A 24,653-nucleotide genomic window follows, 5' to 3' on the forward strand; every position below is an offset into this window, starting at 1 on the left:
AACACTCTTGCAGACTGTGACCACCTTCCACTGACAACTGATGCTGCACAGGATCTTTAAGCGGTGGGGGACTGGGCTGGACTCTCCACAGGGAGAATTGCCCAGACGTCGCTGGCTCTGCCCTGCAAGCTCAAGATCTAAGACAGATGGTGGCCACGGACGTGGGCCCAGACAATCAGCAGAATACAATGCGTAACCCTGGCACGCTGGAGCAGGAAGCCTCACCCTCGGCAGAGACTAGAACAGGGCCTCAGAGACTTGAACAAACATCTGCTCCTGCTAGTAGCGCAACATACTTCCGTGCTCCTCAGCCCTTTCGTGGCAGCCTTCTCCGCCTGGAATATGGCAAAAATTGTGTCATTTTCCCCACTAAACAAAACTCTTCTAGGACTGCGACTCTGCTCGTCATTGTTCCCCAGCAGCTAGCCCAGGGCTAGCCACCAGTGCTTGTTGAATGGGTGAACGAAGAAATGAGAGCATCTCTTGTGTACTGGGCGCTCAGGGCACCATGCTGGCGGGTGGTGGACTTTCTGGACCCACGTGATTTACTGGTGATGTCAGGTAGTCAGCTTCTGCCCTGCTGGTGGGAGGAATGCCCAAACCTACTTGGGCTGGTGGGGAAGAGAGACCCAACCCTGTTCCAGAATCTGGAGGGCTCCTTGGGAGCCCTGCCTGAGTTCCCTTCCAGCGACAAGGGGACTCCTTGGTGAGAACTGTGGCCAGCGCATCCAGAGATAAGCAAGCAGATAGACGCCTGTAAGATGACTTAGAGAAGAAGCTTCCTGTGTTTTGGCTGCTCAGACAGGAAGAAAGAGAGGGCAGCTTAGCTGAAGCTGGCAAATCCTGAACCCCTTTGTAAATAATGTGAGAAAGGGGGCACCAAGAGGATGATCTTGGAGGCAGCAGCCCCAGCGTGGTCAATAACCCGCGGAGCGCTGGGATCCCAGGACATGCCATATCAAGATGTGTGCTAAAGGGCAGTGAAGGCAGTCTTAGGTCTGTCAGACCTGCCCAAGCTAGCTGTGGAGTGCCAAGGGCTTTGCTGGCCTGACTGCTAACCATTTTTTAGGGCCAAAGTGTGGATAGTAGGAATCTTCCCAGGGGACTCTAGGGGATTTTAGTGGGCGCTCACTTTGGGGTCCTGCAGCCTCTAGGTTGATATTTGCGAAGAATCTCAGCCCAGCAGGGATGGAGAGAGCTAGTGAGCATATTTGGCCCCATACCCTCATTGCAGCGATGGGGAAAGATTTACCCAAGGCAAGGGTGGTAAGAAAAAACATTGAATTTGTTATTTCCAAAAATAGCACTGAGGTGGACAGTACAGGAAACAATAAAATTTATATTACAGTTTCATAGTGTTTTTATTTGATTACTCGTGGTGGGAGAATGTGAATCTTCTTCGCATTAGGGTCTCTAAATGTCGCAGGCCGGCTCTGAGCCCAGACATCCCAAGTAACTTTTTCAAGGTCGCTCAAGGAATCAGAGGTGGGGCTAGACTCTTAACATCCTCTCAGTTCAGTGCTCTGCGCTGCAGTGACCTGTTGCATAATACGAAATAACTGTGGCTTGTCTTCTCTTTTATGAAATTTCCATTTGGTCCTTTGCGACCCGTCAGCAGTCCGGTTGCTGGTGAGAGTGATGATGTCTGTCTTTTGGGACGTCCAGTGGACGGATTTTCCCTGGGTTTCTGGATACAGCCCCATCTAGCAAAAGCACTAACACCGCTTTGCGCCAGAGACGCAGACACGGGGGTCACGCAAATGCTAAAACAACACTTGCAAGTGTTTTCCCTCCCGCACACGGCACAGGGACCCTACCTCCCCCTCCCCCAATCTTTGCCCGGGTGGCCGAGCCCTGGGCTCCGCCCCTTCCCCATCAGACCGGGGGAGGGGTCCTCCTAGGCGCGGAGGTAGCGGACGCTTGGCGGCTGGGCTGGAGACGTGGGCAGAAAGAGGCGGGACAGAGGGGGTGCCAGGGGCCGGGGTCTGGCCGCCTGGGTCCGCCGCGCGCCGCCGCCCCGCCCAGTCGGGCGGTGCAGCCCACGTCCCGCCACGCGGTGAAGTTTGCGGAAAGTTTTGCAGTTGCTTCCCCGCCCGCGCCAGCCGGGGAGTTGTGACGCAGCGTCTGGGGCTCCAGGCCCGGACAGAGAAGAGAGGGAAGGCGAGGCGGGGAGACAGGGAAGCGGAGAGCAAGAGAAAGAGTGCACGCCGGGGTCCTCTTCGACCCCGCGGATCCTTCTCTCCCGCCTCCCCTTCCTCTCCCTCTCGGCGCTGTCTCTCGGGCCCCGGCCCCGGCCCCGACCCCGGCCCCGCGCCTGCCCGCTCCTCCTCCCCTCCCCCTCCCCCTCCCACGCTGCCCGCTTCCCTTCCCCTCTGCCCCTCAAACCCTCCTCCCGGGTTCTGCGCTCCTCCCCCCGCCCTCCCTCCGCCCGGCCTGCCTCCTTCCCTCCTCCTCCCCTCCTCGCCCCGGGAGGCATCACTTCTTCCCGACCCGGAGGAAGACGCGAGCCCCTCGCGGGCGGTCACCACAGCCCAGCGCCGGGGCCGCCACCGCGCGCCGCGCCCGTGCGCCCTCGGTCCCTGCGTCCCCTAGCGCCACGCCGCGGGCATGGGGCCCGGCCGGCCGGCCCCCGCGCCCTGGCCTCGTCACCTGCTGCGCTGCGCCCTGCTCCTCGGGGGTCTGCACCTCGGCCGCCCCGGGGCCGCCGCCGCTGCCCTCTCGGGTAAGGCGCTGCCAGCTTGGCCAACTTCGGGGGCGGGCGAGGGGAGCGCCGGGAAGCGGGCCTCTCCCGACTTTTCCCTCCTTTTTTTTTTTCCCCCCCAGAAGTGTGTGTGTGTGTGCGTGTGCGTGTGCGTGTGTGACTGGGTTTTAAAAAATCGTCTCCGCTTTTCTGAAAGCGGGGGAGAAGGGAGGAGGAGCGCGCCTGGAGGTGGGGGGAGGATCTGAGTGGAACCAGATGTGGCGGGCGGCGGGGGAGGGGAGCCCGGGGGTCTCGAGCCGCCTCGGAGGAAGAGGGCGGGCTCCGGGAGGACCCCCGCGCCCGCCCTCTGGGACCACCCGGCGCCGGCCCTGCCCTGGGCCCGGGGACAGGCAGGGCGCGTCCGACGAAACCAGAGGAGGCTCCAGGCCGGGCTCCTTGCTTTGCTCCAGGACCGATGCATTACTGTTGTTTTTGAATTATTCGTAAGGGCTTGTTTGCCTTTCCCGGCACCTCGGGGATGTTTGTATTTTCTTTTCCACACTTGGTCTTCAAGGACAGCCTGTGGCATGCGGCATCCGCACCAGTTGAATGGAGCTCTGTGGGGCAGTTTTGTGCCATCAGGAGGATGCAGCGACAGGCTGGGCACGGTGTGCGTGTGTGTGCGTGTGTGTGTGTGTGTGTGTGTGTGGTGTAGTGTTGTGTGGGCGGCTCTGGCCAAGCTGGCACCCCTCCAGAATGGACAGATCTTGGGCGGCAAAAAAGCTGCTAAAGATGCAAATACCCAACCGACAGAAAACAAAAACCCGAAGATGTGCATTCTTTCTGCTGGTCTTTCAAAGGATGACAGTGAAGTGTGGGGACAGACAGACTCCTCACCAGGAATCCCAGAGGGAAAGGGAAAGATCTACTTCCTGGGGGGCTTGCAGGAGTCAGAGCTGGAACTGCCGGGGAGTGTGGTTATTACAGCCCCATTGCTGGGCCTATAAAGCTTGGTCTTGCTTTACGTTTCATTTGGGGAGGGGGCTGAGTGAAAGGGGACAGTCAGTGCAGCGTGTGCAGTTTTGTGCCAAGTCCAGACAGCCCCTGGAGGATCTGGGGCCTCTAGCCACAGCCAGTGCTTGCTGGGTTGGCCTGCCCCACTGATGGTGTGACGTAGGCGACCAAGACACGTATCTGCTCGGATTGTGCCCGGATTGTGCCCGATTGTGCTCGATTGTGCTGATGGGAGAGGTGGGGGCCGGGTGATGCATATTCACACCGGGCAGAGCCCCTCTGCTGAATTCCAGACCCACCCGGAACTGAATGTCAGGCAAACACAAACCAGGAAGTACCTCCCTATCCACTGCAGGTCCAGGCACCCAGGCTGTTCCCCTGCCTCCCTGCATCTTACTCCTCTGTGAAGGCAGGCTGGGCGGGAGGGGTGGAGGAGCATGGCCATTCCAAGAGCCCCAGAGCACATTGTAAAGCCAGGCCCTGGGAGAGTTGTGGCCAGAGTGCTGACTCGGCCTTTTCCCCTATGGAGCCTTTGACAGAGGGAGCTGGAAATGCCTGGTGAGAAGCCAGGTCAGGAAGGATGCCTGGAGTGGCCCTCTGCCTCTGGGTCTCCTCCAGGCCCCCCTTGCCCTTCCTCAGGCTGTGTCCCTGGGCTTGTGTCCCCCATAGCCTCGGAGAGGCCAGTCTCCAGGGCAATGCATTGATCACCCCAGAGAAGCTTAGGTGTGGGCAGGGGTGGATGGAGGGGAGCTGGAGATGAGGGCGGGGGTGGGGTGGGGTGGGGTAGCCTGGTCTCCAGAGCAGCAGCTGAGCAAGAGGATGTTGAAATTGTTGCAGGTTCTGTCCCTGCCCTGTTCCCTCTGCCCAGAATACTCCTCTTCTAGCCGAATTCTTTCCTCGTCCCCCTGTACCTGACGAATTGGGTGGTCACTGGAAAGAGTTTATCAGCACCAGGCTCCAGATGGCCCCAGGAAATGCTCGTGGGAGATAGGATTCGGCTTGGCAGGCCAGTGCTGCTGGGGTGAAACTTACTGTGGGGGTGACGTGCACGTGGTGGCTTCTGGACCACCAGTAGGGAAGAGGATGGGGCACCGCAGAGCCCCTTGGGGGCGGCAGGGCAGCAGCGCCTTCTTGGTGTGGAGTGGCAGAATCCATCTTTTCTCCACCCGCTGTGGAGTACCCAGAGGGGCACCCTGCAAAGCCTGTAGCTGGAAGGCCTCTTTGTTAATTGCAGTATTGATGCATTTTTGTATCCTTCACTGCTCCATGCTGAGCCAACTACTTGGGGAGGAGGGAAGGTACAGGGGAGGTGTAAGTTGTGTCCTTAGAGAAGCAGAAGAAACTGTGTGGGGCAAAGGGTCACCAAGGCCCTCGGGAGGGAGGCTGGGAGGGACCAGGCTTTGCAGACGCGGGGAGCAGAGCAGAGAGGGTGAGATGGGCAAGGCGGCCTGGGCTGTGCTGGGGATTCTGTGGAAGCTTGCTGGGCTGAGGTGGAGAGTTCCTCAGTGAGGTGGGGGAGAAGCTCGAGCGAAGAGGAAACTGGCCAGCTTTCCCAGAGGCCAAGGTGGGGGAGCAACTTGCTGGCTGGCGGTGGGGAGCCCTGGAGAACCCCTGGGAGCTTCTGACCAGAGGAATGAGGTGCAGATTGGAAAGAGGGTTGCTGGGAGCCCCAGGCATCAGATATCCAGGTCCAGGAGTGAGGAGACCTTGGGAGATCTTGCTTTGGGGACAGACCCTGCTGTCTAAAGGACAGGGAGGGAGGCACCCCTTTGGAAAGGCAGCAGGTACTTGCTGCTGCTGCCAGAGTCAACCGGACAGATGGCCTGCACTTCTGGCCCAGGTCCTGGTGAGTCATGGAGTTCAGAGCTTTCTTACTGCCCCTCCACCCAGTCTTCCTTTCTCCAACCGCTTGCCTTCTGTGAGCTGCCAGGGCTGAGATAGTGCCCAGCTGAGCTGTGATTAGTGCTGAGATCCAGCCCTCTGCTGGGTTGACCTGGACAAGTTGAGGGTGCAGGCAGGGGAGGAGGAGGCCAGGGTCTTGGTCCCCATTGTTCACAATAGGGAAATCTCATCAGTTTCCTGATGCCTGCAGGGTATGGTTGATTTGGGCCGGTGAGATGATTTCAGAAGCACCATGAAATTCTCAGAAGAGCATTCATTTGGATTCACCACTAATTTAAGCGTTAAATAGGAACCCTGTTGCACCCTTCAGAGGGATGAAGTGGTAACCGCAGGGGCTCCCATTCTTAATGCTCTGGGCGCTGTGTGGCATACTGTAGGACAAGGGCTCTTCCATCTTTCACAACCCTGGGATGTGTTATCACCCATCTCACACACTGCCGGTGAACAGACTAGCGATGTTAAGTCGTTTGCGCAAGAACACACGGCTAGAAAGAGGTGAAAGCGAGATTCGAACCCAGGTGTGGGTACTGGGCCTGAGCACTTAGGTACCAGACCACGCTGCGTCTCCGTAAAATGAACTTTGCCGGAGTGTGTGTTAGGAAAGGCTGGAAAATTCTACTTTAGGGGCTTTCCCCCAAAGCTCCAAGTCCTCTAGGACATCCTCTCAATGTGTCCTCCTGAGAGGAACCCTGGGAAGGGGGTAGAGTGGGCGGCCCTCTGTTACACCCCAGCTGTCTGGGTGCTTGTCTCTTCCCCAGCCCCAGGGCCCCCAGACGCAGGGATGGAGCCCCAGATGCAGGGAAGGAGCCCCCCCTCAGTATCCTCGGGGGTCTGAGGTGCCTGCTCCTGAGGGACTGAAGGGGCCCGATGGAGGAGGAGCCCCGCTTCCCTCCGGTCAGGGATTTCATATTTGTTCATCCAGTCAGTAGGAGGATGTTTACCGAGCCTGCGCGGTGCTGCGGGAAGGAGTGACTGCGGCCTGTTCTTGTGAGCCCACCTCCCCTGCACCTCCTGTGGGGGTCCCTGGACTTGGAGGGCCTGGGCATTGCTGACAGGAAGTGTCCCTTCCGGTTTAGCCCTTCATGAGATGACGGGGTGCCACTTTCCCGTGACTGGATCCTATAAATCTGGGGCGGGGTGGGGGGCCTTTGAGCGGTGATGCAGCTCTTGGAACTCACCCCGGGCACTGCAGATCCCAGTCACGCCTCAGCTAGGGGCTGTGTCCTGAAAAGGCAGACGGAATGAAGGCTGTGTAGTGGCATCTGCGGCCTCAGCCAGCTCCAGCCTCTTAGAGGACGGATTGGGTTGGTCCCCCACCTGTGCCTCCATGTGGAACTCCAGTGGTTAGTTTCTTTCCTGCCCTTCCCCCTCTTCTTTGGACCCTCTGTCCCCTCTCCCGAGCCCCTTGACCGTGTAGACTCCTTCCATCCTGCCTGGCTGAGCCCAGGCTCTCTGCCTCTCCTCAGCTCTCCCCGCCCCACTTGAGTACCTCTGACTGTGCATCCTGCCCCCGCAAAAGCCTTGGCTCTGCTGCAGGACGATGGCTCTGAAACCTCAGCTTCTTCCCAGTCACCCAGCCCCCCACGCCTTTTCCCTGCTCTCCCCCGGAGCGTAGCGCGCCGCTCCTTCTTCCCTGAACCGTCACTGCCCCCCCTCCCTCCAGGCCTTCGCACACACCGCTCCCTCTGCCTGGAATGCCCTTCCTCTCTTCTTGCTTGGCTGCCACTGCCCCTTCCTTCAAGACTCAGGATCCTGAGAAGGACACCGAGGGGTCCTGCTCACTGCCGCTTGGGCTCACCTGGGCTAAAGGGACACAAGCTCCCAGAGGGCGAACACGGGGATAAACCCCAGAAGGGAGGGGCTGCCTTTTTTCTCTTTTTCTTGGGGGTCACTTCTAGAAGGACAAGGTGAGAAGCTGCCGTGGTGGGCTTGGAGCTCCTACAGGGAAAAACAAGAAGCCAGTTTCCCAGCCTCTCCCGACATCCTCAGAAAGTGTTTGGAACGGGAGGCGGACACGGCGCTCCCCACTGTAGACTGAGGCTGGAGGGGGCGTGGCTGGGAACGCCCCGCCTCCTCAGTCTCAGATGTAAATCGGGACAGGGTCGGTGGGGCTGTAATTAATGCCACTCGCCAGCTGCGTGACCTCGGGCAGAGGCTCAAGTTTCTTCATTTGTAAAATGGGAAAAATAAAATAATAGCCCCTCGTAGGGATATCGTAAGAAATGACAATATATGTATGAGTTACGTGGTACAGTGCTGGACACAGTCACTTCTTAACAAATAATATTAAATTATTGCTATTTTTATTATTATTAGGAAGAGAAAACATGAATATCAAGGGACTTAAACATGAAAAAGACACAATCCTCAACATACAAAGCCCTAGCTACAGCCACTTTTTTTTTTAATCAAAGTAGGTCTTTGATTACCCTTTACTGCTTGATGACATACCATAAGTGCCTAAAAGTAACCATACTTTTTCTGAAAGTAAATTTAAATCCTAAAGAAAAAAAAATCCATCCTCAGCTGTCCTTACCCCTCAGGCCCCTCAATTTACTTCCCTTCTTTTTTGCTTCTCTTCATCATGAAGCTTCTTCAGCTAAACTTCCTTTCAGAGCTGAGTTCCCTGGACTCTGCCCTTGCAATGCATACCCCACCCCACCCCCCCCACCCCCCCCCACCCCCCCCCCCCGCCTGTCATCCTGCCTCACCGTAACCTGCCTCCTAAGGAGTTGCCTCCCAGCAGTCCTGGTAATGAGGCTTCCTAATTACTAAATGCAGTGCCCCTTTGCAGGCCTCACCTTGTAGCATGGGTGCTGTTGATAGCCTCAGTTTTAATGATGCATGCTCGGTGGAAAACGGTCAGACCATACAGGGGTAACATGTAAAAAATCCGAGGTCCTCCCTTCCTTCCACACGCACCCTAACAGTAACCACTGTCAGTAGTTTTTAAAAAAATTATTATTTATTTTGTTTGTTTATTTTTGGCTGTGTTGGGTCTTCGTTTCTGTGCGAGGGCTTTCTCCAGTTGCGGCAAGCGGGAGCCACTCTTCATCGCGGTGCGCGGGCTCAGTAGCTGTGGCTCACGGGCTTAGTTGCTCCGCCGCATGTGGGATCTTCCCAGCCCAGGGCTCGAACCTGTGTCCCCTGCATCGGCAGGCAGATTCTCAACCACTGCGCCACCAGGGAAGCCCTGTCAGTAGTTTTTTAAACGGCGTAATCTTCCGTTCTTTATGCATATACACCCATATAAATACTCCTTTTACACAAACAGAACCACATTTTATACTGTACAATACAATAAATTTTATTTAATAATATTCATGGCATTTCCATTACAGGCTTCAGAGCTGTGCCATTCTTAATGGTGCTCAGTAGTTGGTAGGAAGGATGTACTGCTTTTTTTTTCTTTAGCTGCTTCCCTATTGATGGACACTGTTTGAAATTTTTCTCTCCCTCTGGCCTCTGTGATGTGGTTTGCATCTGCAGTCTCTGCCTCCTGGCTTCCATCCTCAGTCCAGAGCCCACATTGTTGCCAGATCTGTGATCCAAAAGGGCGGATTTAATCGCCAACAGAACAGAGTTGAATTGAGAATTTGAGGCCTTCCATGGTCAGGTTCCAGCCTTTCTCTTCAAACCCTTGAGCAAGTCAAATTCAGGTGCCCTGAGTCCTGACCAGTGCAGCCCCCGCTCCCGCTTTTAGCTTGGCCAGGAGCGTCTGGCTCCGCAGGCGTGGCTCCGGGTCCCCCCTCATACCTGCAGCCTCAGCTGGAAGGAGACTTTCTCCCCAGACTCCTTTGCCATTTCATTGCTGCCGCCCGCCTGGTGGAGCCCCTTCCTCCCCTCCCAGACTGTGAGCACCTCTGGGGCAGGGCTTTGTCAACCCTGCACAGCTTCCAGCCTTGGACACTGTCATTCAGTAAATATTTATTGAACCAAACAAAAAAAAAAAGGTGTTCCAAAGAGCTCCCCCCCACCAACCAGTTTTACTGAATGTAATTGACATATAACATTGTATTGAGTTTAAAGTGTACACATAATGATTTGATACCTGTAGGTATTGCAAAATGATCTCCACAATGTTTAGTTAACATCTATCACCGCACATCTTTACAAAGTTTTTTTCTTGTGATGAGAATTTTGTTTGTAGTAGTGGAAAGGCAATGAGTTTGTAGTAGTAGAAAGGCAATGAGTTTCCAGAGTTTTAGATGATGTCACAATCGTGAAAAACATATGGCACTGAATTAAAATAAACAGAAAAAAAGTCCAGTGGACCGGAATACATTTCAAAAGTAGACTTAGACTGTTATAAGAACTTAACGTAAGACACACCAGAAGCAACACACTAATGGGAAAATGAATCTGTACTTGTAAATGGTATTGGACAACAGGATTATAATTTAACATTTTTAGTTTCAATTTACAGCTGATCACGAGAAAATTCAGCTGGCAAGTTGTCATGTAGAAAGTGAAAAGATCACTAGAAATTAAAGAAATTAACTTTAAAAAATATGTAATTAAACTAGTAAAAATAGAAAGCCTAATCTTGGCAGAGCTGTGAGGCAACTAATATGTATGACTGGAGCACGTAAATTAGTTCAGTTTTTTAGCATTCAGTCTTTCAGACAAGACGTAAGAAGCTAGATATGTAAGCCTTCATCTCCTTTGACCTCATAATTCCACTTGGGGAATTTGTAAGGCATTAATCCCAAAGAGAAAAAAAATGTTCATAGAAGTGCTATTTATAGTAGCAAAACAAATTGGAAACCATCTAGATGCCCAACAACAAGAGCATGGCTAATCAAGATATCTTAACACGATGGACAATTTACGTAGTTCTAAATGACAAATATAGAGTATAATGACACATGTAATGCCAGGGACTTCCCAGGTGGTCCAGTGGTTAAGACTCTGCCCTTCCAATGCAGGGGATGCAGGTTCGATCCTTGGTCGAGGAACTAAGATTCCACATGAGGTGCAGCAGTGTGGCCAAAAAAAAAGAACTAATGCCAGTACATGGAAATATATCTAAGAAGGAAAGTTATCATGACCACAAGGCAATCATACAAACTAATATACACACACGGGTAATAATTAACTGAAGATGCATGTCTGATCACTGACATGCATTTTCTCATTCATTTGGTTAACTGTTTTGTTTTCCCGAGCACTGACAATGTGCCAGGCGTGGTATTTGATGCTGATGACACCACGGTGAACAAGCCAGTCAGGACTCCTACCTTCCTGAAGCTTATATTTGAAGAGCAACCTCTCCCCCCAGCCCCAAATGTAGAGGAACATTCTAGAGGCAAATGTGTGCTGATTTCATTTTAGGTGCAATTTTTAAGTTTGTTAGAAGGAAGATGGAAGCAATAGACTGCTTTGAAATCTCAGACACAGGGTTGGGAACCTGTCTGACTGCAGAGAGAACAGCGCTGAGTCAGACCAGCTTGGTCAAATAGGAATTCAATAGGAAACGGCCTTGCAGTCAGTCTTGGTCCCTGAGGGAAGGATTTTCTAACTTCATAGATGCTTAACCTCATTTCTAAGGATCTGAGGATCCTTGGTCACATTTGCTTTACCTCACTCTGTGTGTGTGTGTGTGTGTGTGTGTGTGTGTGTGTGTGTGTGTTGAATCTTTGAGTAGTTGTAGACGTGACATTTTACACCAATACTTCACCATGTATCAACTAAAAATAAAGACATTCTCCTATAAAACCAATACCATAATCACATCCAAGAAATATAACAGATACTATAGTTTTTTCTAATATGTAGTTTGTGTTTGAATTTCTCCAGCTGTCCCAATAATGTCAGCTATTGTTTAAGTCTAGGACTCAATTTGGTGTCGTGTCTCTTCAGCCTCTTTTAATCTAGAATAGTTGGCCTTCTTGTCTTTTATGACACTGGATTTTTGATGACTTCAGGCATCAAATGTTTGGTAGAGTGTTCGCAGTCTGAATTTGATTGTTTAATCATTAAATTCATGTTAAACATTTTTGGAAAGAAAACCACAGGGGTGGGACACAAATGTGTCCTTCCCGTCGTATCACATTGTCAGTTTGTTCCCTTATTGGTGATGCTGACTTTGATCAATTGGTTCATGTGATGTCTACCAGATCTCTCCACTAAAAAAGTACCTTTTCTCCTTTGTATTTAGTAGATAATCTAAGGAACTATATTCTTTTTTTAAAGATTTTTTTTGATGTAGACCATTTTTAAAGTCTTTATTGAATTTGTTACAACATTGCTTCTGTTTTATGTTTTGGATTCTTGGCCGAGAGGCATGTGGGATCTTAGCTCCCCCACCAGGGATCAAACCCACAGCCCCTGCATTGGAAGGTGAAGTCTTAACAACTGGACCGCCAAGGAAGTCCCTAAACTATATTCTTTTCTTTTTTAAATAATTTTTAAAATAAATTTATTTTATTTTTTATTTATTTATTTTTTGTTGCGTTGGGTCTTCGTTGCTGCGCGCAGGCTTTCTCTAGTTGCGGCGAGCAGGGGCTACTCTTCGTTGCGGTGAGCAGCCTTCTCATTGCGGTGGCTTCTCTTGTTGCGGAGCACTGGCTCTAGGCTCGTGGGCTCAGTAGTTGTGGCTCGCGGGCTCTAGAGCGCAGGCTCAGTAGTTGTGGCGCGTGGGCCCAGGTGCTCCGCAGTATGTGGGATCTTTCCGGATGAGGGCTCGAACCCGTATCCCCTCCATTGGCAGGCGTATTCTTAACCACTGCACCACCAGGGAAGTCCCTAAACTATATTCTTAAAAAAAGCCAAGTTGCTCACAGCAGTACTATTCATAATAGCCCAAAACTGAAAACTAGCCCCAAACTGAAAACTACCCAAATGCCCATCAACAATAGAATGGATAAATTATGGTGTCTCCACACAATTAAATAGTATACAGCAATGAGAATGAGCAACCTACAACCCCACGCGACAGTGCAAGGCTCACAAAAATACTGAGCCAGATGCATTCATACCATGTGATCCCATCTATATAAAATACAAAAAAGAGGGTAACACTGACCTATGCTGTTTGAAGTCAGGAGAGCAGTTACCCTTAGTGGGAGAAGTTGTAACCAGAGGGAGTCACAAATAAAATTTAGAAGAAGAACAAACAGGGAGGAGATGTCTGGAATATTTATGGCAAGAAGCTCACATAAGCCAATGAGAAAAACACAGGAACCTCCACTAGTTTTAAGGCATCGAAGATTAGAATACATGAGCCAGTAAAGGCTGGGAACAGAATTCACAAAGAAGGAATACCAAAATATGCCTTTGGAAAATGTTTTAAATCACTAGCAATAAAGAAAAAAGGCAAGATATGCTTCGCAAAGTGCCAACAAAGATTGATGTAACAATATGGTCAATGTATTATTTATAATTAAGAAAAATCTGCTTACAAGTTGAAGAGCAGTAATAGCTAGGGAATGAGTAAATGGAATGTGGTATATCACATCATGGAATAGCATATAGCCATTAAAATGGTTTTTACAAAATTAAAAGATACAGAGAAATCCTTTTTCTAAAATATTAAGTACAAAAACAAGACTCAAAAACATTTGTTTGGGTGTGCGTGTGTATGTGATATATAAATGAATGTAACTTGTATGTGAGGCATAGAGACAAGATAAAATTGGTAAAGATCACACCAAAATTTAACTATGTGTCATATTCTGTTATATTATGTATTGATTATTTAACAGGGGTGATTTTTTTTTTTTTTTTTTTTTTTTTATAAATTTATTTATTTATTAATTTATTGGCTGAGTTGGGTCTTCGTTGTTGTGCGCAGGCTTTCTCTAGTTGCGGCAAGCAGGGGCTTGCAGAGCACGGGCTCTAGGCGCACAGGTTTCAGTAGTTGCAGCACACGGGCTCAGTAGTTGTGGCTCACGGGCTCTAGAGCACAGGCTCAGTAGTTGTGGCACACGGGCTTAGTTGCTCCGTGGCATGTGGGATCTTCCCAGGCCAGGGCTCAAACCCGTGTCTCCTGCATTAGCAGGCGGATTCTTAACCACTGCGCCACCAGGGAAGTCCAGGGGTGATTTTTCTTTTTAGCATGTCTGTAATTTGCAGCAATGGGGTGGCAGAGGACAACTTTCTCTCTGTCCAACCAAGTGATTCCAGTGGCACCCTCCGCCCACTCCCGTCACCTAACTGGTCCAAGCCTGCAGCATGTGACCCACGGGGCCAATCAGAGTCTCGTGGGGGCGGGGCGGGCTTTTCCCAGGCGCGAGGGGAGCCCTGCAGGGTCTGGTGCAGCACGGAGAGGACGGCCTGGCTCCAGGAGGGGAGAGTGGAACCTGGGTTCAGGGTGGGTGGCACTGAGACCCAGCCTGGCCGAGACCCTGGTTACAGTTTTCCCTAGCCACTCCAGGCCTGCCCCTCTTGTTTTTTTTAAAATGATGAGTTGGAGTTGGGCTTCCGCTACTTGCAGGCAAGGAGGCCTGCTAGGAGGGTCAGCCTCAGAGCGGAGTTTCCTGAAGGCGCGCTCAGGGTGCTCACGAGCAAGAGCGGGATCACCGGTGTAGGCACCCGCCTCGGGCTCTTTCCATTAACAGACCCTCCAATGCGAACCTCTTGATCTTGCACTTATCAGCGAAGTGTTTACAGAAGGGACAGCTGGAGAGGGTGCAAACGCTGTAATACAAGTTTGCATTTCGAGACACTAGGACACGAAATTCTGTAAGTACTAAATGGCCTTCCATACGGACAAGATTGGAATGCAAATCAAAAAGGTAGCAGTCAGGGGACAAGCTTTTGGAAGGCTTCCTCCATTTTGAAAACCTTGTGAAGTTTCTATATAACACAAGTGAGAGAACAAGTGAGAGAAATGGAAACCGCGTTAATGCTTACTGAGCACGTATAGTCTTGAGCACGTATAGTCGGCCAGGGTCGGTATTAGGCAATTCCACATGCACTGTATTTTTTTTTTTAATATAAATTTATTTATTTTGGCTGTGTTGGGTCTTTGTTGCGGTGTGCGGGCTTCTTCTCATTGCCGTGGCTTCTCTTGTTGCAGAGCACAGGTTCTAGGCACGCGGGCTTCAGTAGTTGTGGTGCGTGGGCTCAGTGGTTATGGCTTGCGGGCTCTAGAGCACAGGCTCAGTAGTTGTGGCTCACGGGCTTAGTTGCTCCGCGGCATGTGGGATCTTCCTGGACCAGGGCTCGAATCCGTGTCCTCTGCATTGGCAGGTGGATTCTTAACCACTGCGCCACCAGGGAAGTCCCTGTATTTTTTAATCCTCACATTCCTCTATTTCACGGATAAGGAAATTGAGCCAGATAGGCTGCGAGCCAGGATCACATACCTAGTGATTGGTGGAGCAGGGCACTCAGTCCAGTTTGCTTCCCTGCATGGTCTTCTTTTATTTTGTAAACAAAGTATGCATTATAATATAGTGAACATTTGCGAATCCACCACCTAATCCAAGACAGAGAACATTACAATACTTATATCTACCTATGTGCTTCTCTTTATCTCTCTCTCTCTCTTTCCCTGTTCCTCCCACCCAGTCTCTATTTTGTGTTTATCCATGCCTTGCTTTAAAATTTTTTCATTCTTGGGGTATAATATAAATACAGGAAAGTGAACACGCCATGTTCAGATGTTCAGCTCAATGAATTTTCACAAACTGAACACACCCGTGTAACCAAGGGTCGGATCCAGCAAATAGGAACATTACCAGTATTTCAGATGCTTTTAAACATTTTTTCCATAACCTCATTAGACATGGATATTTCTTCTTCACGAATTGTCTGTTCATACATACTTTTTTTTTCTTTTTTTTTTTAAATGGCACTTTTTTTTTTTAAACTTTGGGTTTATTTATTTATTTATTTATGGCTGTGTTGGGTCTTCGTTTCTGTGCGAGGGCTTTCTCTAGTTGTGGCGAGCGGGGGCCACTCTTCATCGCGGTGCGCAGGCCTCTCACTGTTGCGGCCTCTCTTGTTGCGGAGCACAGGCTCCAGACGCGCAGGCTCAGTAGTTGTGGCTCACGGGCCTAATTGCTCCGCGGCATGTGGGATCTTCCCAGACCAGGGCTCGAACCCGTGTCCCCTGCATTGGCAGGCAGATTCTCAACCACTGCGCCACCAGGGAAGCCCCCATACATATTCTTGAACATCGCATCTGTTCAGGTCTTAGGGGCTTAAAATTACTGGGTCTCTATATTTTTCTCATTGGTCTATATGAGCTTCTTGCCATATTTGTTAGAAATCTCTCCCCCCACCCCAAAAAACAAAAACAAGAAAAAAAAAAACAAAAAACCAAGGGACTTCCCTGGCGGTCCAGTGGTTAAGACCGTACTTCCACTGCAGGGGGCAGGGGTTCCATCCCTGCTTGGGGAACTAAGATCCTGCATGCCGCACCGCGCGGCCAAAAAATAGGGGAAAAGAAAAAAAAATATCTTTCCCCTGTTTGTTGTTCATTTAAAATTTTTATTCCCTGGCGGTCCAGTGGTTAGGACTCCGGGCTTTCACTGCAGAGGGCCCTGGTTCAGTCCCTGGTCGGGGAACTAGGGTCCCTCAAGCCACGCGTTGCGGCATCTATATCTATATCTATGTCTATGTCTGAAGTATCTTTTTATCCCCCCTCCTCCTCCACACACTTGGCCTTGTTAGTAAGGTTTACAAAGCCCTTTGGCATCAGACTGAGTTCTCTCCTTCCCTGGAAGGCTACTCTTCCCCCTTTTACCCACCGGCACCTTTTCTGTTTCACTAACCCTCCCTCCCACAAGGCCCTCAGAAAGACAGTGTTACATATATATTTTTTCAGGATCAGAATACATTTTTATGATTGTAAAAAATGTTACCTATAGTACACAATTCAAAAGGTAGAAAAAGTTACAAAAAAGAAAGGTTACCTAAAATTTCACCACTAAGAAACAGGCATGTTAACATTTTAAAGAATATCCTGCCAAACTGTCTCCTCTCCTCTCCTTTCCTTTCTCTGTATAAAACTTTACATAGATGTTTTAGTGTTGATTTGTAACATTCTTTCATATGTCAATATGTCATCAGTGTATTTCCACCCAATGCTTCCATGGCTGCGTAAGATTCCGTTGTACCGATGTCCCATAACTATCCCTTGTTGGACATTCAGGTCATATCTCTTTTTAATTTACAAACATGTGAATTGTAGAAAATACAAAGAGAAGAAAATAAAAATCACCAGGTATCCCATAAGTCAGTGATAACCACTGTTAACACTTAGGCATGTACAGTGGTTCTGAAACTCTGGTGAGCCTCAGAATCGCCCGGGAACCTTGTTTACAATCCAAGATATTCCTTCATCTTGAGATTCTAATTCAGTAGGTCTGCTGTAGGGCCTGGGCACTTGCTCTGTAAACAAGCACCCCTGGCGATTTGGACACCCAAGTTTAATAACAAGAATGCACAAAGGTCTTTTCAGACTTTACTTGATTTAAAAGAAAATAGAAATAAGGTCATATTATACATCCAGTTTTTAAAAATCAGTTACAGTATGAACCTCTATTCATGTTGAAATACTCTTATAACTTGATTACTGTTGTCTGCATAGTATCCCATTGTGTGAGTGTATTTCAGTTGACACAGTCAGTGCCATATTGTTGGACATTAATTTTCCCCCAATCATTGTTGTTATAAATAATGCTGTGTAGCAAAATCTTTGCATAGATTCTTAATTATTTCTTTAAGTTAAATTCATAAGAAGTGAACTCTGGGTCAAAGGTCTGTGTTTTTGAAGGCTTTTGACGCATGGTGCTGTATTCTCCTCCAGAAGGCTTGCCCCCAGGCTTGTCACCATGAGCTCACTTGTGTGGGGCAGTGTGGTGAGTCGTTCCATCCGTGGTCTCAACCAGTCCTGCCAACCACTCAGGGGTCAGCACCAGCACAGCTCCTGGCACATGCGAGGTGCTCAGTACTTGTTCTGTGCCGTAAACAGGAGTATTTCCTCCACTGAACAGATGAGGACACTGAAGGATGAAGAGGTCAAATGACTAGTTCAAGAGGAGGAATTCAACCCCAGCCTTGAACCCAGAGCCCAAGCTCTCTTAACCATGCTGTTGATTTTCAATTAATATCAGAGAGGGAGGAACTGTGCTGGTTGTGGGAGCAGTACTTTTTAAAATATGGTCCTAAAAAATATACTGAAGAAATCAGGAAAAGGGTGTGAAAGGGTGGGGAGAGAGAAGGGTTTGCAGGACCCTCGCAGACATTCCTTTGTAGATCAAGTCTATTGTGTCATTGGAGGTCTGAGTGATGTCTCAGTGGTGGTGATGATGGGTCTTGTGTATATATCTGACCCTTTGTAGCTTCCAGGGCAAAGCAAGTCAAACTCACTGAACACTGAGCGAGGAGTCGGGTTCTGTGGGAAATGCAGAGAGGTTTGGTTCCTTCAAAGACCTTCAGATGCCCCGTGTCTCGCTTCCCTCAGTTTTGTTTTTTTTTTTAAACATATCCTTTTTTTTTTTTTTTAAGGGAACGCTATTTATTTATTTATTTATTTATTTATTTATGGCTGTGTTGGGTCTTCCTTTCTGTGCGAGGGCTTTCTCTAGTTGCCGCGAGCGGGGGGCCACTCTTCATCGCGGTGCGCGGGCCTCTCACTATCGCGGCCTCTCTTGTTGTGGAGCACAGGCTCCAGACGCGCAGGCTCAGTAGTTGTGGCTCACGGGCCTAATTGCTCTGTGGCATGTGGGATCTTCCCAGACCAGGGCTCGAACCCGTGTCCCCTGCATTGGCAGGCAGATTCTCAACCACTGCGCCACCAGGGAAGCCCCCCTCAGTTTTATTTACTCTAGAAACATTATAATAATATAAGAGAAAGTTACACATAATCCCAACCTCCTGGCACAATAAATAATTGGATGTTTCCCTTACGCTCTTCTATTCATTGTCCATACATGATCTGCTTTTTTTTTTTTCTTTATAAATTTATTTATTTATTTACTTATTTATTTATTTTTGGCTGTGTTGGGTCTTCGTTTATGTGCGAGGGCTTTCTTTAGTTGCGGCGAGCTGGGGCCACTCCTCATCCCCGTGCGCGGGCCTCTCACCATCGCGGCCTCTCCCGCTGCGGAGCACAGGCTCCAGACGCGCAGGCTCAGCAGTTGTGGCTCACGGGCCCAGCCACTCCGCGGCATGTGGGATCCTCCCAGACCAGGGCTCGAACCCGTATCCCCTGCATTGGCAGGCAGACTCTCAACCACTGCGCCGCCAGGGGAGCCCCATGATCTGCTTTTAAAGGAGGATGCAATTCAGAGGATGTTAAACCCTTGCCTATAGGACACAGGACAGCTTGCCTTTCCACCTCCCCTGGTCCAGCTCAGTTCAACACACATGTTTTTTTTGTTTTTTCTCAATCGCTATTTATTTGCCTTGTCACTTCAGAGTGATGTATGGGCTTGTGTTGTTCCCAACATCACACATGAGCCCAGCTATTCATAGGAAAGGGGACTCTGCCTCCTTTGCTAGGGTAGCTGGAGCCATTATCCTCCCACATAAGCTTTATTAGAGAGGTTTTTATTCATGGAATCTAGTAAATGTTTGCTTCCTCCACTGCTTATTCAAAGTCATTGAATATTGTAATTTTTTTGCATTAATCAGCATTATACCTACATGCATGCTGTATGAACAGTGGAAAGGAATGACGAGGCATGATGTTTACTCTGATGCTTTTGGTGGGAACGTTCATCTTTTTTTTTTTTTTAAAGTTTTACTTGATTTTATTTATTTATTTATTTTACTTTTGGCTGTGTTGGGTCTTCGGTTCGTGCGAGGGCTTTCTCCAGTTGCGGCAAGCGGGGGCCACTCTTCATCGCGGTGCGGGGACCGCTCTTCATCGCGGTGCGCGGGCCTTTCTCTATCGCGGCCCCTCCCGTCGCGGGGCACAGGCTCCAGACGCGCAGGCTCAGCAATTGTGGCTCACGGGCCCAGCTGCTCCGTGGCATGTGGGATCTTCCCAGACCAGGGCTCGAACCCGTGTCCCCTGCATTAGCAGGCAGATTCTCAACCACTGCGCCACCAGGGAAGCCCCAGACGTTCATCTTATGAAGAAATGAACTGAAACCTGAAGCATTCTCCCAAGGAACACCTATTATGCATTCCACTGAATTTGCTTCTTAGTTTTCTTTTTTTTTTTTTTTTAACTTTTTCAGTTATTTTTTAAATTAATTAATTTTAAAAATTTTATTAAAAAAATAAAACATAATAGTACAAAAAGGTTGAAAGTAAAAGAATTGGAAGAGATATACTGTGCAAATATAAACCAAAAGGAAATTATATAATAACAGATACAGTGGACTTGAAAGCAAAAGCGTTACTAGAAATAAACAAGGGCACTTCATATCAACAAGTCCAATTTACCAGGAAGTTTTAAATTTGTATGCACTTAACTTCAAATTATATAGAGCAACAGAGCTACAAGGTAAAAATAGACAAATTCACTATCATAATAGGAGATTTAACATACTGCTGTCATTCACTGATAGAGGATACCTCTTTCAGAACCAGTAGACCCCCCCACAAAATATTAGTAAGGATATAAAAAACTTAAATAACATGAGCAGCAAATTTGATTCAACAAGCAGATATATAGTCACTATGCTCCAAAACTTTAAATTGCAAATTATTTTCAAGCACACTTGGAACATTTTTAAAACTGACCATATTGTGCTATAAGACAAATTTTAACAAATTTCAAAACACACATGTATTGAGCACCTGTTGTATGCCCTGAACTGGGGAGATAAATGGATAAGACATGCTCCTGCTCTGAAGGAACCATTTAATGGGAGAGAGAGACCCTAAAAGAATCATGTCAATATCCCCATAGATCTCTCCCTGTAGATCTCCCCAGGAGGCTGCGGAGAGGCAGGGAGGGTATTTTTTTTTTTTAACATCTTTATTGGAGTATAATTGCTTTACAATGGTGTGTTAGTTTCTGCTTTATAACAAAGTGAATCAGTTATACATATACATATGTTCCCATATCTCCTCCCTCTTGCGTCTCCCTCCCTCCCACCCTCAGTTCACAGGTAAGAAAACCGCGTACCCTAAGGTCATTTACATTGTAATGGCAGAATCAGAACCTGAACTCCTAGACAAGATTCTCAGCCTGCGCTGCTCCAACCCTTTCCTCCTCCCATTCTTGGAACCCCACTGCCATGCGACTGCCTGAGTCCCAGCGAGGGGCCCACGCAGACTCTGCCCACCTCCTCCTGTCCCAGCATCTGCCACCCCAAGCGGCGTGGGCCCTCGCCACCTCCTTCCACACTCCCTTCCAGCTGCGTGTTTTGTGACCTCATTTTCCCTTTACAACTGCCCTTGGAGTTGATCTCTGCAGAACCAGAATGTGGCGGGGAGAGCAGCATACCCCGTGCTGCCCTGACCTCCCCAGAAGTAGCCCCCCCCTTTCCCCTGTCACACTGTCCATGGCCTCTTCTTGCATCTCCCTTCCAGGTGCACCTGAGGAGGGTCCAAAAGCTCAGAGGTCAGAAACAAATGATAGTTGCCAGGGACCCACCCATGGGAATTGAGGGAGGACTCTGCATCTGGACTGTGGATTTATTTTTCTTTAATTCTTCTGAAGAGCAGCTTAAACACTCAAGTCCTTGGCTTTATTTACTCTTATCATTTCCTCTTATCCGGATTGCAGCATCTGCTAAGCCTGGTTCCCAGGCTCTCTGCTGTGAAACAGACTCTTGAGCTCACAGCCCTGATCCGGGCAGAGGCCCTTCAATGTTAATAAACAATAATGGGGGCTCCCCCGGTGGTCCAGTGGTTAAGAATCTGCCTTCCATTGCAGGGGACGTGGTTCAATCCCTGGTCGGGGAACTAAGATCCCACATGCCGCGGGGCAACTAAGAGAGCCCAGGTGCCGCAACTAGAGAGCCCATGCACTCTGTAGCCCGTGTGCCACAACTACAGAGAAGCCCACGTCGCAATGAAAGATCCCGCATGCCGCAACTAAGACCTGACGCAGCCAAAACTAAATAAATATTTAAAACAAACAAACAAAAAATAATGGCCTTCCATTACCAAATGCTAAAGGTAGAAAGCATCTTTAAGCATTTTCTTGCTTAATCTTCCCAGATACTCATGAGATTGGTCATATTGGTGTCTTCCCCAAAGTGAGGCTTGCAGAAGTGAAGCAGTTGGCCCCAGGGCCCAAGAGATTTGTACCTGGGTGGGTCTATATTCCAGAGCCACCCTCCTAAGCCCTGCACCGTGCTTCCAAAGAAGGTGTGGGTAAGGAAGTTTCCATTGGTTTGTCATTGCAGAAGTCAGCAAGTGTTTAATCTTTGACATATAGTTTTAGGGAGATCCTAAAGGTTCCCAAGCGAAAAAGATTCTAAGTTCATTTAACTTTTGTGTTGAGAAGCCAGAGCTGGTGTGTTCAATTAAGAATATGCAGGTTAGGACTTCCCTGGTGGCGCAGTGGTTAAGAATCCGCCTGCCAATGCAGGGGACACGGGTTCGAGCCCTGGTCTGGGAAGATCCCACATGCCACGGAGCAACTAGGCCCGTGAGCCACAACTACTGAGCCTGTGTGCCACAACTACTGAAGCCTGTGTGCCTAGAGTCCATGCTCGCAACAAGAGAAGCGCACCGCAGTGAAGAGTGGCCCCCGCTCGCCGCAACTAGAGAAAAGCCCACGTGCAGCAACGAAGACCCAACACAGCCAAAAATAAATAAATTAATTAATTTAAAAAAAGAAGAATATGCAGGTTAGAGGAGGCACAAGCCACCTACATGGACTGGGGTCAGCAGGTACTTCCTCAGCGTCCGAGCTCCCACTTTGGGGAAGTGAAAACCCTGGGATTGTTTTGGTTGAAAGGACAATTTCAGTAAACCAACACAGAGGAAGTAAAAATAACAATTTGTTACTTATACATCCCAGAAACAGGGTGAGGGGCGGGGGGTTGGTGGCACAATGGGCCAGGGGAAGGGCAGCCCTCAGTCCCAGCTCATCAGTGGGCAGGACAGAGAGAGCAGGGTAGCAGGCACCTAGTGCTTACCAGGTGGTTGGGGCAGAGGTCACTAATTTTTTTTCTTTTTTTCTGAACACCACTTTTATTTAATATGCACCACATGCACATGATGCAGGCAGGGAGAGGTTATGAATCCATGCATTGAAGGTGAGACCAACTGGGACTACTGTCAAACGTGTGCTGAGTCAATTAGGATGTTGCTCAAAGTTCTTTATACTTAATGGTTTCCTCGAAAATAAGTGCAGAAGCAGAAATGTGTACACGCCCCAAAGCATCTTCTTCGTTTGGTTTCCTGTGCTTTCTTTGCATTCTGTTTTTCTTTTGCCTTTTCTACTAGTGGTATTAACTGCTGGTGTTCTGCTAAAGTCTTTAAGAATTCCATAATGAATGGCAGATAATTATGCTTCTGATATTTTCAGTCTTACATCTTTTTAATTTCTGTACTTCTTCAATAAGCATCTGATTTTTGGCAACCTCTGACTGAATAGCACTTAACATGTTATTACCCTGATCTGTATCCATGGGTTCCTCCTCAGCAAGTTGTCTTTGTAACTCTTCTATCTTCTGTTCATATATCATTTTTCTGTCAGACACAATGGCCATTAAGTTAAATTGAATTTCACCTTCACTGTACTTTTGTATCCTTTTTTCTATAACTGGCCTCACTGCGCTGATCCAGTCATCTTGATGACATGCACCTAAATCAGTGGGTCCTTCTCTTAATCCATCTAATTCATACAGTCTTCCATTACTAGGAACATAACTGACAAAGTGAAAAGCATCTTCTTTTGCTGATGTCTTTACATCAAATTCAAACATCTGCTGTCTGGCGAAACTGTTGTGTACTTGTCGAATCACATCCGAATTAGTCAGTGCCAGACCTTTCATAGCTGCATCAAAACTTTGTGAAAATTCTTTAAACCCTGATAATGTCTCTCCTAAATGGACATCTTGATGGGTACAGTTCAATAACACACTTACCATGGCTTGGGTAGCACAAGCATTATTAATTACCCGCTTGGCAAAAAATATCGTGTCAAGTCTGGAGTCCTGAACCACAGAGCCTGCTGGTTCTTCTCCTTGCTGCCACTTGAAAGGAAAAATCAGGGCTTCCCTGGTGGCGCAGTGGTTAAGAATCTGCCTGCCAATGCAGGGTACAGGGATTCGAGTCCTGGTCCGGGAAGATCCCACGTGCCGCGGAGCAACTAAGCCCGGGCACCACAACTACTGAGCCTGCACGCTAGAGCCCGTGAGCCACAACTACTAAGCCCACATGCCACAACTACTGAGCCCGTGGGCCTGGAGCCCGTGCTCCACAGCAAGAGAAGCCACCGCAATGAGAAGCCCGCGCACTGCAACGAAGAGTAGCCCCCGCTTGCCCCAACTAGAGAAAGCCTGTGCACAGCAACGAAGACCCAACGCAGCCAAAAATAAATAATAAAAATAAAATTTAAATTAAAAAAAAAGAAAAATCAACCCATAAACTGGCTTTAATTTTTCAAAATTCTCAGGCTCTAAACTCCCTATTTCTTCTACTTGGGCTCCTCGGCAACTGAATGCTTTAATGAGCTCAGTGAAGACCCAGGGTCACTTTCCACGCAGTGCCACTCTCTGGCATTGCCCATCGTGCCCTCTCCCCCACCGCTCCATCCGCCGCCGGCCACTGGGATCGGCACACCCGCACTGGCTCGTCAACCCCACATCCCCCCGCCTACTCCGTCACTAATTTTTCAAGGGCTCAACTCTTAAGTGGTTTAAAAGGTGCCCCCAAAAAAGCAAAGCAGGAACTTCGGGTGGGAATCCCAAACTCAGACCCTTATCTAAACGTCCAGACTCTGGGTGTGAGCAGGTTTGTCATACGGTAAAGTGCCGAGGCAGCAACTCCAAGGAGTTGTTTTTCTCATCACAACTTTAAAAACAGTGCCATGCCTTGCTTCGAGAACCAAACAAGTCCTCCTTGAATGTTGCCACGTCAGAAGGTCACAGATCTGCCAGCGAGTGGAGCAAAAGCTTGTGGTGAATCGTGTCAGGATTTCTCAGAATCATATTGTGCTGTGTTTCAGACACGTCTCGAGAAAGGA

At 48.9% G+C, this 24,653-nt stretch overlaps 2 protein-coding genes across 3 annotated transcripts in view; one reads left to right on the plus strand and one right to left on the minus strand.

Annotated features, from left to right (window-relative positions):
* The first annotated feature begins 2,088 nt into the window (after positions 1 to 2,088).
* The window catches only part of MRC2 (mannose receptor C type 2), a 55,655-nt gene continuing 33,090 nt past the window's right edge, over positions 2,089 to 24,653 (plus strand). For both annotated transcript variants that reach the window (XM_057535568.1, XM_057535569.1), the window contains exon 1: positions 2,089 to 2,722. In XM_057535568.1, the coding sequence (XP_057391551.1) occupies positions 2,608 to 2,722 (115 nt within the window). In that variant the 5' untranslated portion in view covers positions 2,089 to 2,607. The remainder of the gene's footprint in view (positions 2,723 to 24,653) is intronic.
* On the minus strand, positions 22,942 to 23,640 carry LOC103018467 (ubiquitin carboxyl-terminal hydrolase isozyme L5-like). Its single transcript, XM_057535570.1, has one exon. The coding sequence runs from the start codon at positions 23,554 to 23,556 to the stop codon at positions 22,942 to 22,944; it is 615 nt and encodes a 204-aa protein (XP_057391553.1). The 5' UTR covers positions 23,557 to 23,640.

Source organism: Balaenoptera acutorostrata, chromosome 20 (assembly GCF_949987535.1).
Source record: "Balaenoptera acutorostrata chromosome 20, mBalAcu1.1, whole genome shotgun sequence".
NCBI lineage: Eukaryota > Metazoa > Chordata > Mammalia > Artiodactyla > Balaenopteridae > Balaenoptera > Balaenoptera acutorostrata.

Bases quoted from the DNA above. Each gene is read 5' to 3' on its own strand.
- LOC103018467 (XM_057535570.1), bottom strand. From the start codon at position 23,556: ATGGTAAGTGTGTTATTGAACTGTACCCATCAAGATGTCCATTTAGGA.